The following is a 17,557-nucleotide window of genomic DNA, read 5'->3' on the forward strand; positions in this document are numbered from 1 at the left end:
CTTACAATAAGGACGGACAACACCACAGTAATGTGGTACATAAACAAGGGGGTACACACTCCTACCCTCTATGCAGGCAAGCAATGACCTTGTGGAACACAGCTCTGGCTTACCAAGTTCAGTTACAAGCTCAATTCCTGCCAGGAAAAAAGAACACATTGGCAGACGACCTCAGCAGAAACATCATGGATCCCCACGAGTGGAAACTGGATCCACAAGTATTTGCAATGATAACTCAAAAATGGGGCCTTCCAGACATAGCCCTGTTTGCCAGTCCTCAAAACTATCAACTAACAAAATTTTGTACAAGGAGACTTCACCATCAAGCTTGGAAAGTGGACGCACTCTCATTCTGTTGGAAAAACCTGACAGTATATGCCTTCCCTCCATTGCCTCTCCTCACAAAGGTGCTTCTGAAAGTCAGAAAGGAGAGACCACGACTGATACTCATAGCCCCAGACTGGCCACGCCAGCACTGGTACCCACTATTGAGGAATATGGCCCAGGGCCCAACTTGGATTTTACCACAAATTGCCCATTTGCTCACACAGCAAAACAATCAGATTCTTCACAGCCAACTCAAAACCTTAAATCTGGCTGCATGGCAAATCACCTAAGCATCCAGCCAGCTCCTCTTTCCCAAGCAGTTATGGATGTTATTCTGGAAGCTAGGAGGCCCAGCACCAGGAAGGCCTATTCGGATAAATGGAAAAAGGTTTTGCGCCTGGAACCAAGTTAAAGGCCAAAACACACTTCAGCCTCACATGCCTCTGATTCTACAGTATTTAGCTGAGATGTTGCACAAAGGACTTTCTTTTTCTTCCATTAAAATCCATGCATCAGCTATTTCAGCCCACTACAACACGGATCAACCCTTATTTTCGCATCCACTTCTAAGGCAGTTCCTCAGAGGGGCAAAAAACATTAGGCCCCCCCCAGGAGAGCACCTACACCAACATGGGACCTCAATTTTGTTCTGGAAAAACTTACGCTACCTCCCTTTGAACCACCTTTCTCTGCAGATCTACAGTTTCTATCATGGGAGACTGCCCTGCTGCTAGCAATAACTTCAGCTAGAAGAGTCTCAGAGCTGCAGGCACTAATGGCAGTGGAACCTTTCCTCATTTTCCATCAAGACAGAGTTTCTCTACGAACTAATCCTTCCTTCATGCCTAAGGTGGTTTCCAGTGTGGCTTTATATCAAACCATCCACTTACCCACCTTCTTCCCAAATCCACAGAACAAAGGAGAAAGACTCCTGTATTCCTTAGACATTCACAGGCAACTTCGTTACTACTTGGATAAAACTAAGGCTTTCAGAAAATCTGACCAGCTCTTTGTATCCTATGCTACGGCTTCACAAGGGAAGGCTATATCAAAACAGACCATTTCCAAATGGATAGGACATTGCATTCATTTTTGCTATACCCATCATGGAAAACCAGTACTTGCTACCATTAGGCCCCACTCTACCAGGGCAACAGCTACATCTACAGTCTTCTTCAGGGGGGTTCCTACCAAGGAGATTTTGGAAGCTGCAACTTGGAGTTCAGTACACACCTTTACCAAACACTATCACTTACCACTTTACTGTAAGACTAGAGCTGGCTTCGCCACTGCAGTTCTGCAGGGCCTTCTAGCCTCCTCTAACCCTCTATAACTCCTCCACCCATCCTTAGCTTTGGGATTCTACCCAAGTGTGATGACTGCAGCAGGGTAACACGATGAACATAGTACAGTTTTGTACCTACCATAAATGTAAATGTTCGAGTGTACACCCTGCTGCAGTCCAGGTTACCCTCCCTCCATCCCCTCTGATCTAACTGGCTAAAATCTTTACAATACCTTCCTGATGTATTTGCTTATAGCTGGAGGGATTTTGTGTTTGTGCAAAAATTACTTAATTTGGTACTAATTACTGACCACCTTTATGGGGGCACCTGACATCTGGGGCAAGAAAAACTGAAGAAAATGGCGTCGGATGCATTATATATACCCCTGGCGCACTGACGTCAAGGAAGAAGTGACAGCAACCAACGCCGGACCAAGACTTTGGAATTCCGGCTGACTGCGGGACCGCCTGGCGACAGGATAACCCAAGTGTGATGTCTGCAGCAGGATGTACACTCGAACATCTACATTTATGGTAGGTACAAAACTGTACTTTTCTGATGGTATAACTCATTAAATAAAAAAAAAAATGTGTTAGACAAAAAATAGACTAGCTCTGTAATATAGTCTGTAGCGGGGCTATTTCCCAAAAAGCATCTTATTGCTTCATCACCAAAGCTGTGCTGAATGCTGGTATATAAGCTCTTTACGTCTACTGTCACCCAAAACATGTTAGAGTTCCACTTAGTGCTTATTTTTTCCAAAAAAGCAAACACATCACAAACATATGAAGGCAATGTGCAAACTTTGAGAAACAAGTAAATGTAAAGAAACTGTCCTATTTTACTTAAGAAATAATTACATCCTGAGACTATGGGCCTACCTGGAGACTGTCTAAAGTCCTTATGTAATTTAAGACGGCAATAAAAATAGGCCACTTTAGAATTTTCTACATTAAACTTTTTTTTTATGTCTTCCTCAGGAAAATAACCTAATCTATAGCCCTTGTGCAACAGATTTTCATATTCCTTTAATGCATTTTCATACATAAGATTATCAACTTTTTCATAAACATTAGTATCAGTCAAGTGCTCCTGGCACACAGCTAAATATTGAATAGAAGATATAATCACCAGCTTATTTCCTTTGTCACCCGGCTTGAAAATTAAATCACTTCTGTTACTTAATGCTTTCAATGACTTCCATTCTAATAATGCTAAATTATAATTAATATTGTACATTTCTTTTTTAAATTTGGATATAGAGTTGAGTGAGTCATTTACTTTACTTCCTGGATGTACTTAGGCAGTTAGTTTTACTTTTGGGGGGATAAACCATTCAGAAAGTCCAACCAACTTTGTTTCCATCCTGTTGGGTAAGTTGGGAAGCGCTGATCTGATGTCATTTTCATTCATTCTTCAACTGTTAGGTTGACTCGGACGCTTTTTACAGCTCTTGGAACACTGAAAGGCTCTCAAGCTCCTGTCTTACACATAGTGCACTTGTTCCCTACCATACCTCAGATCTTGTTTTTCACTTTCATATTCGGACATTGGTTACTGTTAGATTTCGAGTATTTCTTCTGTTTAGTGAGTAATTTAAAAATGTATCTTTTTTAATCTTCTATAAATGAAGTTTCTACCTGATAGAACCTTTTAGTCCCTTTAGCTTATCCTCTCTTGCGCTTGTTACATTTTTTTATTGTATATTCCCTTAGTTACCCTTGTTTGTAATCCTTCTCTTTCACATTTTTAGGTGATATTTTACCATTGTGGGATTTTCTCTTTGTTAATTAAGTTAAAAAAAAAAAAAAAACTTCTCTTTCCTTATTTTTTCGTTTCTCCTTTCATGGACTATTCAGTAGCAATGTCAGAAAAACCTTCATGTTTTAAAAAATGTAAGGCCTGAAGGCTCTCTCCATCCCCCCCTACCAATTTAACTTCTGGAAGGATCAAAAGATGCTAGAAGAACCCGATGTTCCGTTCTTTGAGCTCCAGATACTATTTGTTCTTTTCATAGTTGCTAAAAGTCAGCAAACAAGATCTGAGGTATAGTTGGGGCCTAGGACATTATGGGTAAGAGATGAGCTTGAGAGCTTTCAGTGTTTCATGAGCTGCAAAAAGTGTATGAGGCAGATTTGAAGGTCTGATCCAAACTCAACAGTTGTGGAAGAATGAAAATGGACAACACAGATGGAACGTTATGGTAAGTACATAACTTCGTTTTTTTCCAGACTATCTCCAACTGGATTTCTAAGTCCATTTATTTCTGTTATACCTTCCGTGATAAAGCCCTGCCGGTCACAGTGAAGGCTCATTCCACAAGAGCAGTCTCTTCCTGTGGGGCCTTCTTCAAAGGCATTGATTCCAGATCTGTCCTGGAGGCTACACTTGTATGTCTGTAATCACTTTCACCAAGCACTGCAGAGTAAGTAGATGCATTTTCCAGATGTAGGACCTACTTTGTAAGATCTGTCCTCATAGAACTGGTATTCAGCACTCCTTTACCTAATTCTACCCCCCCTCAACATCCATTAGCTTTGGGAATCACCTGTAAGTATTGGGATACTGCAGTAGTGATCTAATGAAGGACATCCTACAATTGTGCAAAAACGTGCCATAACAGTAAATGTCGTGCTGGTCACTGTTGCAGTATTGCTTCATTCCATCATTCCCCCAATATTTCCTGTGGTTTGTTGACTGAGGGGGGCAGTTTCCATCCCATCCTGTTACTTGGACATGTTTCTTTTTTATCATCTCGGCTCTTGAGCCTTCTCCTGTGACTAGATAATTTGTGTCCTACGTTGTTACATCTATTTAAATTCCCCTGTGCCAATGGACTGAGGTCACACACTGGACTTTCAGAGTGTAATGAAGATTATTTGGCTTTGGTACCCTGGCAGAAGATCAGGTTACCCTCAGCGGGAAAACCCACCAGTATTAGAATACTGCAACAGTGATCAGTAAGGTATCTACTATTATGGTAACTTCTTAAACAACTGTACTTTATTTACATAGTAGGTAACCAGGCATATTCATATTTGATTTTTTTTCTTTTGTTTTATACAGAGCTATTGAAGGACACAAGTTGGAGAATTCTGAGGTAATTTTTGTTTTTATTAAGTGCAACTGCTTTGAAAAAATATAGACATTAAATTCGAGATAAAAACCAAACGGTGCTGGCAAGAGTTACCTCCAACAATAAAATGAACAGTAAAAAACAAAGCAGGAGGTAGCAGTATAAGGCTTTAAGGATTAATTGGGCAGTTGATGGCAATGATAAGCTTGGTATAATGCTTTACTCTTCTTTAATTGTCTGATGAAGTGGCTGGTGCCACAAAAGCGCTCACCTCTTTTACTAATAAAGCTGTTATTCTATATAGCCATGGCTGCTACCTCCTGCTTTGTTTTTTACTGTTCATAGACATTAAAGTACTTTGTGGGGAAGCACTGTAGAGGCTTTGTGATCCTAGGTTAGTGAATGCTGATAGACTTGAACTTTGCAGCAGTATGAGTATTGATGACTAATTAGTGTTTTCTCTGCTGTTTTTCTGTGGGAGTTTGATAAGTTTTTGTACATCTGTTTTAATTAATACATGTCCTTTGCATTATTTTCTGCAAGAGGTTGTGTTGCCAAACAATAATATACAGGTTCATAAATTATTTGGCTAATGATCACTAGGGCCCTTACAAGCCTAGCTGTGCATCCCAAACCATTTGAGTCCCCAAGTATCATGAGCATTTGTATGGGGGCCATGTTAGTAGGGAAGTAACTAAGGATTTGTAGAGGGGGAAGGTGTTAATTAAGAGAAAACTTTTCTTACTGACTGCCTCTGTCCATAGGGGGCATGGACACCAGACTGCAGGTAAAGTTAGATCTGATATTGTCAATTTTCATTAATTTGTCAACATATGGGTTCAGATCCGATCCTCAGATCTGATTCAGCCGCTGTTTCACACCTCGTGGATACTACAAGCTCTCGAGCTCCTCCCTTACTCACAATGCAGCAGTCCCCTTCATTCCTCAGATCTCTTTTGCCTCCATTGTGAATGGAAGTGGTCTACAGCTCTCAAGTGTGTTTATTGTCTGAATACGATAAGTTATTCATTTTCTTTTTTCTATTGTGTAGTTTTCCTTCCTTTACCTTTGTACTTACTGGTAGTTCATAGGTTCATACTAGGCTATCTGCCCAAGGGCATTTATAAGCCTAGCCCATAGTTATTTGGCTTTCGCCACCCCTTTAGTTTGAATAAAACTATGCCTATTATTTTGCTGTGCCTCTGTCAAGCAGTGACACTGAAGTAATCCCTGGGGTATATCTGCGATCCCCTATCCATTGGTCAAGATTCCTCTTGAACAAGGCCAGTGAGGTGCTCTGCCTCACATGTACCGGGATTTTGTTCCACAGCATAGGGAGTCTCTGGGTGATGAATCTGTCCCTCCAGCACGTTCTATTAATAACCGTGTCAAGGTTTAAGTCTCCCGCCCTTGTGGTTCTGAGGGATCTAGATTTTTTGAGGTGAAGCATATTCATCAAATCAGGGTTTGACATGGCCTTATATGTCAGGCACAGGTCACCTCTGAGCAAGCGGTATGAGACTGAATAGAGCTGGAGTTCTTTCAGTCAGGCAGCATAAGACATATTTTTGAGACCCTTTATCCTTTTGGTGAGGAACTTTTGGGGCCTTTCCAGCTGCAGCAGGTGTCGGGTCAGATACATTCCGAATGGGGCATTGTACTCAATCATAGGTCTAATGAGTGATGAGTACAGGGGGATGATGACCTCCCTTGATCTAGATGTGAATCCCTTCATGATCAGGTGGGCAATGTAGAAGGTTTTCCTAACTACTTTAGCAACATGAGTGTCAAACGAAAGGCTACTGTCAACCTGGGTCCCCAGATCCCTGATGACTTCTGTGCTCAGTGGATTGCCACCTATATGGTAGCTAGGGGTAACCTTGTTTTTCCCGAAGGGTATGACTATGCATTTCTTGGCATTTAACTTTAGGCCATGGCTCTGGCACCAGTTATCCGTTTCTGTGAGGCCCTTGTGAAGGATATCTGTGTCAGATGTGTTTTCGACTATGGCCCAGTTTGCAGTCATCTGCAAACTTTGTCAGCCATAACCCTCCTGTGTTTGCTTGTACTTCAGAAAAGTAGATGCCGAACAAGAGTGGACCCAGGACTGAGCCCTGTGGGACACCACTTGTGACAGGCTTTGAGTCTGACATGGCTCCAGCAACTCTGACCCTGTGGGTTCTGTCACTTAGCCAGTTTGCAACCCATCTTGTGATGTATGGGTTTACATTCAAGCTGATGAGTTTTTCGATGATACCTGAGTGGGGTATTGTGTCAAGGCCTTTGCCAGGTCAAGGTAGGCTGTATGGACTGCCTTTCCTCATCAATGGCCTTGGTGACTGTCTCGAAAAAGTCAACCAAGTTTAAAAGGCATGATCTGCCTTTGACAAAGCCAAACTGGGTTGGATCCAAAGTCTGCAAGTTCCCTATGTCTTTATTTATGAGTTCCATTATGATCCTCTCCATGGCTTTGCAGATAAGGCTTGTCAAGCTAATGGGACGGTAATTTCCAGGGTCGGTGGAGGCACCGCCTTGTGAAGTGGGACCACAGTCGCCAGGCGCCACTCCTTGGGTATGTATCCTGAGGTGAGGCTAAGATTAAACAGCTGTCCTAACTGCGGGTTTAATTCCTCATTGAGTTCGTGGAGCACACAGCCGGGACACCATCCGTCCCATGGATGCTGTGTTTTTGCTTTGGAGAGAGCAGTTCTCACCTGGGCGTTGGAGATGTTTGGGGGCTACAATCCTCTGGTATAGATATCTCTCCTTTTGGGGAGAAGTTTGCACTGAACCTGTCAGCCAGTATGTTGGCAATGTGTGTAGGTTCAGTAATCTTCACATCATTTTGAACTAATTCTGAGCATATCTGGGAGTTTCCTCCTAGGTTTCTAACATAGCTAAAGAAGGCCTTATGATTGTCTTTTGAGTCCTTGGCGATTTTTCTCTCAAAATTTGCCTTGGATGATTTTATGAGAGCTCTTAGTTTTTACTTATAATGATCAAAGGTGTCTTACCTTTCAAGGATTTTGCTCTATCTTGTAGTAGCTTCCTCCTTTTGTTGTAGAGCTTGTTTATGGCTGGGGTCCACCAGACTGGACGCTTGCCTTTGGTACAAAGAGTCTTAGTTTTGTTTGGGATTGCCTGATCCATGCAGTCCTGTAGGTGCTGGTAGAAGGCATTTGTAAGTGATTCAGCGGTTTGAGTAATGTTTACCACTGGCTCAGGGGCCTTAAAGGAGACCACACTAGTTTTTAGAAGTGTGAAGTCGGCTTTTGAGAAGTTTTTCACTGTGGTCTTTTTTATTTCAGGTGGGGGCGGGATGAGGACCTCCAGCGAGATTAGTTTATGATCTGATCTCACCAGTGAAAGTAGTTTCTTAATTACCATCGCTGGTAATTGTGCAACCTTTTTCTCCTTACCATTTATCGGTATTTAACTCTTTCTCTACTGCGACAGTTTTTGATGGTTTTCTTACTCATTACGAGTATTTATTACCATAGTTGTTAATTCTTTATCTTTTTCCTCGTATTATTTTTTGGTATATTCCAAATACCATTGCTGGTAGTTGTATTTTTCTTCTGTTACCAAAAAAAAAAAATACAGTTAAAAATGTTTATAATTAGTAGTGCTTCTCCTCTCTGCTTAATTTTATATTTTTGTGTAGTACTATACTTGGCTATTATCATGGCAGATGAGCCTTCAGGATTTAAAAAATGCAGCAAATGTGGACATAAGATTCCATTGTCCAACTCTCTCTGTCTTTGTGTTTATTGCTTGGGACTAGAGCATTTACAGGCTTCATACTTCATATGAAAAGCCTTTAACCCAAGGGCTCTTATAAACAGAATAAATTGATTCTCAAAGGCCGCCTTCTGTCGGCCTTCGGAGAGTCACTAACTGCAGGTCACTCCTCTAGGCATGAGAAAAAGGAGGCAAAAAAGAGGCCTTCAGAGCGTCCTAGCTCTCCTCAATCTTCTTTGGAGCTGACATCAGAGCCTCGGAAGAAGGCTCAAAACAATTCTGCCCCAACATAGAAACTCTTGGATCTGATGATTTCAGACACCAGATCCATCCTTCGGTTCCGACCCATTCAGAATCTAGACATCTACCATGGACAATATACGCTTCTTCCATAAATCCAGTTCCCTCTTGGCCCCCATTGCCCTTCGTGAAAAGATGGAGGACTCCCTCCAGTGCCTCTTCCCATTTGTCCAGAAGTCTCACTGAAGTGGATGTGGACAGAAGGTTGAGTAAGTTTTTCACCACAAATTCAGATGGTAGTTCTCATGGTTCTTACCCCAGTGGGTCCGGACACCTCTACTTGTACAACACCACCAGTTGTGGCTCCCTTTTGATCCGGCCTTATGTTTCGAAGTCCTTGGATCCGAGACTCATGGAGCTGTATGTTTCAGATGTAAAGATGTGTCTTTCTTCGATCCAGTGTATTCTCTAAGCTAGCCGGCTTTGACCGTTTCGGAGCCGGATGGCTCTCATACCCGAAGCTTCTTTGTCGGATCTGAGTGGTTAGAGTCTATTCCAAAGTTGTCGGAGCCATCTCTGCCCCCAGAGCTTCAGCATTTGATAGCTTGGCTCAGTGTGTTCTCTCCTGGAGGTCAGATGGTTCCTCCCTCCTTGGATCTTCCTTCTGTTTTTTCAGATGTTTTTGTGTCATGAGCCTCAGCATTCTACTTCGCAGGGACAGCCAGCTGAAAATCTCCAGGTGGCCCCACAGGGTATAATTATCTCTTCCAGTACTTCTCCAGAACATCCCACCAAAGAAGTCTCTAGGAAGAGGAAGTGCAAGAGGAGACACTTGGACTCCTCCTCAGGAAACAGTCACAGAAGATACTGATTTTTCTGAGGGGGAGGGAGCCCCAAGATCACCACCTGATGGCATCTCATTTGGAGACATTCTGGTGATCTTAAAACAAGAGGGATGGATGGTTACCGACAAACATTCTCAAGATAAATCGGTATTCCTGGAGTCATTTAGTACTGCCCCATCTACTTCCTGGGTGACTCCACCCTATGATGAGCTCATTGATTTGATCTCTCAGCAGGAATGGAAGGAACCAGGTTCTGTAGAGCCAACCCCCAAGAGACCAGATAGGATCCTGGCACCACCGAAGGGAAGGGAATTTTGGAACAAAGGAGTACCAGTGGATGCTATGGTCATGGCTGTAGCCACTAAGAAGGAACTTTTGGAACAGAGTTCTATTCATCCCCCTTTCAGGGAGTCGAGGACGATGGACAAGTTCGGGGAAGCATGTGTATACATCAGCAACATTTGCTCTCAGGTCCTTTAATTACTTGGCCCAGTTTACCAGATTGCACAGGGATTTTATCAAGAGACATTCAAAGTCCCTCTCTGGGACTAGTACTGCCAAGGCGCAGAGTCTTTTATTGCTTCACAGTTAGCGTCCCTTCATTCTATCTCAAATTCCTCTATGAGGCTTATTTCACATGCAGTTGAAGGAGCCTCAGGAGCTGTGGATTCAGGCATTTCCATCAAGGGGCATGCCAGATGTGTCTGTGTGACTTTGCAAAGCCTTTCAATTCATCCTTAGTCTGTGTGCTCCCTTTGATGTTAGCTTGTTGTTCAGTCCTAAAGTGAAGAAAGATGGTAAGACCCTGTTTGCTGTGGGACTACATTTTTTGAACCCTCAAATAACCTTTTCTAGGAATCAGCGAGGTGTTCGAAAAATTTGGTTTAGGAAATTCCAGTGCCCTTTCAATGATCCACAAAACCAGGGATCCAAGAATTCTCTACCAATATAAGCCAAAAGTATATGCAACAATTTATTGTGAACAAGAGGTTTTAGCGCTTTCATCTCCTGATAGAGACTTCTTCAGAAACAATGAATGGATTTTAATTACACTTTTAAATAGCAATTAATACATGATGTCATACTTTTAATTGAAGTCTGTTTAAAGAAACATACACTTGTTAATAACACCTAAAATCATGAAATTTGTACTAGTCCAAGTAATTGATACCACTATTAATTGAAAGGGCAAACAATATTTGATACATGCAAAGTCCCGACTTGGGACAAATACAACAACATTGATAAAAGTTTTTATAAAAATAATTGTCATTCAATAGTTTAATATACAATATATACATACATATGTACACAATTTCAACATATTTTTATAACAAATCTTACAAAATATTCAATGGAATTAATTCTTTGGTGTGCACATGAGTTCTTTCATGAGTTTTTAAATTTTTTAATTTATTTAAAATGTTCATATACATCCTTTGTACCATTTTTAAACAAGTTTCTTTCTTTTCTTATATTATATTTTTTATAATATCTATTCCATATTATTAATTGTGTATTTTTGGAGCTAATAACAATTACTTGGACTAGTACAAATTTCATGATTTTAGGTGTTATTAACAAGTGTATGTTTCTTTAAACAGACTTCAATTAAAAGTATGACATCATGTATTAATTGCTATTTAAAAGTGTAATTAAAATCCATTCATTGTTTCTGAAGAAGTCTCTATCAGGAGATGAAAGAACCTCTTGTTCACAATAAATTGTTGCATATACTTTTGGCTTATATTGGTGGTCATTTTTGGCGTCCTGGATTCCTGGATTCCTGGTTCAAATTGTTTTATTTTAACAGTTTGGCTGTTCTTTTTCGTATTTGGTTACTGGTATCCAAGAATTCTCTCTCCATGAGATCCTGTCAGTGCTCCTGAAAGGAGGCCCGAATGCCCTTCTCGTAATGCAGTCAGGGTTTGCTCATCCCTGCACCAGTGAGCCTGGCTAGATATAACAAAATATACTTGGGTGAAGAGGATTATTTCCAGAGGCTGTATAGTTCCCTTTTCCCTACTGCCGCTGCTACAAAGCAGAATTCCCAATGTTCCACCCAGTCAGAGGAAAGTGCCAGCTTTGGAGATTCAAAAGCTGTTAGAAAACAGTCATCCATGAGGTGCCCACAGACCAGAGAAGGTCCAGAACTTACTCAAGATTTTTTGTAATGCCAAAGAAAATGGGAGACTGCAGGCCAGTTTTGTATCTCACCATTCTGAACAAGTCACTTCAGCGTACCAAGTTCAGGATTGTCACGGTTCAGTCCATTTTGCCTTTCCTGCACAAGGGTGACTGGATGTGCTCAGTAGATCTTCAGGACGCGTACTATCATATAAAGATGAACAGATGGTCCAGGAGATATCTACTCTTCGGTTGGGGGCTAGTCATTACCAGTTCAGAGTACTGCCCTTAGGTCTCACCACAACCTCCAGGGTGTTCACCAGATGCATGACAGTAGTAGCAGCTCACTGCAGACTGCAGGGATTCAGAAAGTTTCCATAGCTAGACGACTGGCTCCTAATCACCTCGACCAAGCATCTGCTAATAGCTGAAAACTGTGTGTGCCAGATCTGATGAAGCACCTTTGGTGTGAAAGCGCTCATGTTATATTGTTTTCATTTTTGGATTAAACAAGTGTTTCAGACAGTGCTGTGTTAGTTGCTTCTTTTGTATTACTTGCTCCAGATTTGTTCCAACCTAGGCATCACAATCCACCATAACAAATCTCAACTCAACCATCTCAGACATTAGAATTCATAGGGGCCATTTTCACACATCTGTGACAGTGTCACTCCCATTACTGAGGATTTAAACCATTCATTCCCTACTCAGAAGAATTCTAAGCAACACAGTATTGCCAGCCTGAAAAATGTTACAGACCCTGGGATCGATGTCCGTAGCAATTGTACTCCTTCTTCTTGCAAGATATCACATGAGAATTCTTCAGTGGACAGTAGCAACCCAGTTGTCCATTTTACATCAACCTATATCTGCAAAAAATACCTGTGGTGGATTCATTCAGATCACATATCCCAGGGTCATTCATTCATGCTCCCTCAAGCTAAGGCCGTAGTGACCGTGGACACTTCCCAAATTTGGGGAGGGGGGTCATTTCTTGCAGAAGACTGTCCAAGGCAAGTGGTCCCCGAAGAGGCCATGCTGCATATTAGTGTGCTGGAAATGAGAGCATTGCAGGTGTTTCAGGACTTTCTCTCCCTTCCAGGACAGTTGCTGTCTAAATGGACAGTATGTTTATAGTATGGTACATCAATAAACAAGGAGGAATTAGATCTTATCCTTTGTGTCAAGAAGCTTTGAGAGCGTGGCAGTGGGTGATCTCTTCAAATTGATTTCTGATAGCCACCCATGTACTGGAGAGGTCTAACTTAATAGCAATCAAGTTGAAGAGGTCCATTGTATTACCTCAGTAATTATCTCTGAACACAAAAGTGGCAGAAATAATATTCTGCCAGTGGGGCCAGCCATGCTGCGACCTATTTGCTTCTCCCCTGAACAGCAAATGCAGCAGGTTCTTTGCCGTAATCCCTCCTCCAGCAGAGACAAGTACCCATGAAACCTCGCCTGCTCATCTGTCAGTACGATGTCATGTCAGCAGTGGTGCCTGCAGCTATTGAACGAGACCGGTATGGATGTGAATGGTGGATCACTCGGCTCATGCGTCTGAAGAATGCAGCTAGCTGCGAGAACTGATGTGAATTGCATGGCACATTGGTCGACACTTTGCAGCCCCAGGTTACTCCCAGGCCTACCCCTCTGCCTTCCATCACTGTTGGGGGTGTCCTGCCCCGGTGAGGGTGTGGCATTGATGGAGCCCATTGCAGGCCCCATCGTCCCCCACGGCAAAATGTGGATGGAGGAGAGGAGTCTCCACTGCCCTGAGCTGGGAAGCCCATCTGCACTGTGGATGGGAGGGCAGAGACACTTGCCCGGCTACTACCACTCGGCTGCTCTCTTGGCATGGCCAGATGTCCGCCCGCCTGGTTCCTGTGCCCCAGGGAGGCATCTGCCCTCCGCTGCCCTGAGTCTAGCAGTGGGGTGAGTGTGTGCGGGTCAGGGATGGGTGGCACATCCGTGGTTCCCCACAACCCCTTATACCTGCCCATGCCCCCTCGTGACCATACTCAGAATGTGACCTCAGATCAGAAGTGGCTACCCTCTGAATTTAAGAACATTACTAATTGGAGGGAAAAAACTAACTAAGATTGTCTCAGTAACGGCGAGTGATGTGGGAAGAGCCCAATGCCGAATCCCTGCCCCAGGAGGTGGGCTCCGGAAAATGTGGCTTACGGAAGTCCATCTCCTTGGTGCTGCCCAGGGGGCCCAAGACCTTGTGATCGAGGCTCAGCCTGCGGATGGTGTGATGCCGGTGGCAGCCCCTGGCACACTGTGATCAGGTCTTCCAGGAGTCTGGTTCTTTGTGAATGCAGCCCAAAGTGAGTGATAAACTCCATCTAAGGTTAAACATTGGTACAACACCGCTAGTGGACAAGTACCGTAAAGAAAGTTGAAAAGCACTTTGAAGAGAGTTCAAGAGGGAGTGAAACCATTCACAGGTAAATGGGTGGGGTCCACTATGTCTGCCCAGAGGATTCAACTTGGTGGTCACATTTGGTGCCTGGGTGAGGCAGATCCCCCTCCATGGGGTGGGGGACTGGCCTGCCATCAGGCACACTTCCTCTGAGGCTGTGTGGCAGGACCATTTCCAGGCTGGCCAAGAAGGCTGTGTGGAAGGTAGCTCCCCTCCCTGGTGGGGAATGTTACAGCCACACAGAGTCAGCTCTCGCCAAAGTTCTTCATTAGCACTCTTCAAGAAAAATCTTGATGAGTGGATGGGAAATAGGAAATACACCCCGGGGATCACTTCTGTGTGTCTGCTCGACAGTGGCACAGGAAAATAACTTTGTTGGGTGGCGTAAGCCAGGGAACCTTGTTGGCTAGACTTACGTAGGCCCTCGGGCCGATAGTCTTGTACTTACCTATGAACCTATGTCCTGAGGTCAAGAGAGATCCGCTGCTGCACCCACCTCCTCTTCCCAGCAGGGCTGTTACTGGTCTAGACTGTCATGAGTGTGGCCCGACTGCATCTCACCGCTGGGCTGGTGGGAGTAGCTTGGATGCCCAGTGTCCACGGCAAAATTGGTGACCCATTCATCTCATCTTGATACATGGACCAAGGAATTTGATAGGTACGCAAGTCTGAGGTTGGGTAGGAGATCCCATTGCATAATGATAGTGGGGGCCGGTACTCACTGGCCAAGCCGGGTGCACTGCCAGCCCATCTCATTTGTCCCGTCAGGGAGGTGGAGCATGAGCGTACCTGGTGGGACCCAAAGGATGGTGAACTATGCCTGGGCAGGGTGAAGCCATAGGAAACTCTGGATTTCTGCAGCGGTCCTGACATGCAAGTCGGTCATCCAACCTGGGTATAGGAGTGAAAGACTTAATTGAATTATCTAGTAGCTGGTTCCATCTGAAGTTTCCCTCAGGCTAGCTGGTGCTCTGCAGACACAATTTTATCTGGTAAAGCGAATGATTGGAGGTCTTGTGGCCGAAACGATATCTACCTGTTCTCAAACTTTAGATGGATAAGAATATCCACTCACTGACTTGGAGCCAGGTGTGGAATGTGAGTGCTCAGTGGGCCACTTTTCATAAGCAGAACTGGAGCTGCAGGATGAACCAAACGCCTGGGTTAAGGCACCTGATGCTGACGCTCATCAGACCCTAGAAAAGGTGTTGGTTGATATAGACAGCAGGACGGTGGAAATGGAAGCCCGAATCTGCTAAGGAGTGTATAATAACTCACCTGCCAAATCAACTAGCCCTGAAAATGGATAGTGCTGGAGTGGCACTGAAGCCCATTGTGAGGGCCCAGGTGGAGCTGCCTCGGGTACAGATCTTGGTGTTAGTAGTAAATATTCAGACGAGAGCTTTGAAGGCTGAAGTGGAGAAGGGTTCCTTGTGAACAGGAGTTGAACATGGGGCAGTCGGTCCTGAGAGATAGAAGACTGCCATTCCGAAGGAACGGGCAGTGGCCTCCATCACCATCTGTCAGTCAAAAGGGAGTCTGGTTCAGATCCCTGAATCCGGAGTAGCAGAGACTTGTGACTCATGGCATCCAGTGCAGTGATGCAAACAATCCCGGAGAAGTCTGCAGGGGGGCCCTGGAACAGTTCTCTCTTCTTTGTAAAGAGCAGGGTGCCCTGGAATGGGTTTGCCTCAAGTGAGGTTGCAGTTCCAGCGGTGTCAGGTGAGGTCTTGCCGGCCCTTGAAAATCTGGGGGAGAGGGTGTAAGTTTCATGCTGGACTGTACCCATATCAGCAGCAGGTCTTCAAGATGAGCAGCCTCTGGCATGTTAGAATAGTGTAGGTAAGGGAAGTCGGCACGCCAGATCCGTAACTTCTCGATAAGGATTGGCTCTAAAAGCTGGGTCCGTGGGGGGTGGGGGTGAAGCGGGGCTGGGCAAAAGTGCCCAGGGGTCGGCGGCGGTGACTCTGGGCTTGCGCCAGGCCCTTCCTGTGGATTGCCCCATTTGTGCTGGCTGCTTAACCCAGCTGGCATCCCACATTGTCGGGCAGCTAGCAGCTGACTTAGAGCTGGTGCAGACTGGGGGATTCCAACTGTTTAATTAAAACAAGGCATTGCAAAGGCCCAAGATGGGTGCAATGTGATTTTTGCCCAGTGCTCTGAATGTCAAAGTGAAGAAATTCAGTGAAGCATGGGTAAATAGCAGGAGTAACTGCGTCTTTCTTAAGGTACCCAAATGCCTCATAATCTAATTAGTGATGCCTGTGAATGGATGAATGAGATTCCCACTCTCCCTGCCTACTATCTAATGAAACCACAGCCAAGGGAGCAGGCTTGGCAGAATTAGAGGGCAAAGAAGACCCTGTTGAGCTTCACTTTAGTCTGGTACTATGAAGAGACACGAGTGGTGCAGAATAAGTGGGAGACCTCAGCCGCCAGTGAAATACCACTGCTCTTATTGTTTTTTCACCTACCTGATGAGGTGGGGGAGAGCCCCACTGGGGCTTTCACTTCTGGTTCCAAGCACCCATTCTGGGGACAATGTCAGGTGGGGAATTTGACTGGGGTGGTACACCTGTGAAAGAGTAATGCAGGTGCCCTAAGGTGAGCTCAGGGAGGACAGAAACCTCCTGTGGAGCAGAAGGGTAAAAGCTCGCCTGATTGTGATTTTCAGTATGAATACAGACCGTGAATGTGAGACCTCATGAGCCTTCTGGCTTTTTGGGTTTTAAGCAGGAGGTGCCAAAAAAACGTACCACAGAGATTGCTGGCTTGTGGTGGCAAAGCGTTCATAACGACATTGCTTTTTGATCCTTTGTCAACTCTTCCTCTCATTTTTGAAGCAGAATTCACCAAGCATTGGATTGTTCACCCACTAATAGGGAGTGAGCTGGGTTTTAGACCATTGTGAAACAGGTTAGTTTTACCCTACTGATGGTGGTGTTGTGATAGTAATCCTGCTCAGTGTAAGAGGAACCGCAGATTCAGACATTTGGTGTATGTGCTTGGCTGAGGAGCCAGTGGTATGAAGCTACCATCTGTGGGACTATGACTGAATGCATCTAAGTCAGAATCCCACCTAAACATAATGACACTGCAGCAGCTCAGTTCTCCAGTTGACCAGGGATAGCCGTCCTCACGTTCAGTGAGGAGTGCCATTCATCACTGGATCAGAGCATGGACGGAAGGGAGCCACTGCTCTCAAGCAATGCACCACACGTTCATGGGGGACCAGGTACTAAATCATTTATAAATGACTTGATTCTGGGTCAGGATTTCATATGTAGCAGAGTAGCAAAAAACTGTGATATTTAGAAAGTCGGCCCTCAATTTGTCACAGGCTGGGGGACAGGCTCCACACCCTCGCGAGGAGGGGAGACCCACCGTTGTCAGGCCTGCCCCATGACCCTCCTCCCTTATGTCCAGATCGCCGGTTGGATTTTGTTAAGAGGTAGAGGCGGGGTCCGGCCTGGGGGAGAGGGAGCAT

At 44.4% G+C, this 17,557-nt stretch overlaps 1 protein-coding gene and 1 pseudogene across 5 annotated transcripts in view; both read left to right on the forward strand.

The window, feature by feature from the left end:
- The window catches only part of ZNF280D (zinc finger protein 280D), a 3,097,091-nt gene that overhangs the window by 2,941,098 nt on the left and 138,436 nt on the right, over positions 1 to 17,557 (forward strand). For all 5 annotated transcript variants that reach the window (XM_044078966.1, XM_044078968.1, XM_044078970.1 and 2 more), the window contains one exon: positions 4,680 to 4,713. In XM_044078966.1, coding sequence (XP_043934901.1) covers positions 4,680 to 4,713 — 34 coding nt within the window. The remainder of the gene's footprint in view (positions 1 to 4,679; positions 4,714 to 17,557) is intronic.
- On the forward strand, positions 13,672 to 17,405 carry LOC122807862 (annotated as a pseudogene).

The sequence above is a fragment of the Protopterus annectens genome, chromosome 7.part1 (assembly GCF_019279795.1).
Source record: "Protopterus annectens isolate FY-2018-M chromosome 7.part1, PAN1.0, whole genome shotgun sequence".
Taxonomy (NCBI): domain Eukaryota; kingdom Metazoa; phylum Chordata; order Ceratodontiformes; family Protopteridae; genus Protopterus; species Protopterus annectens.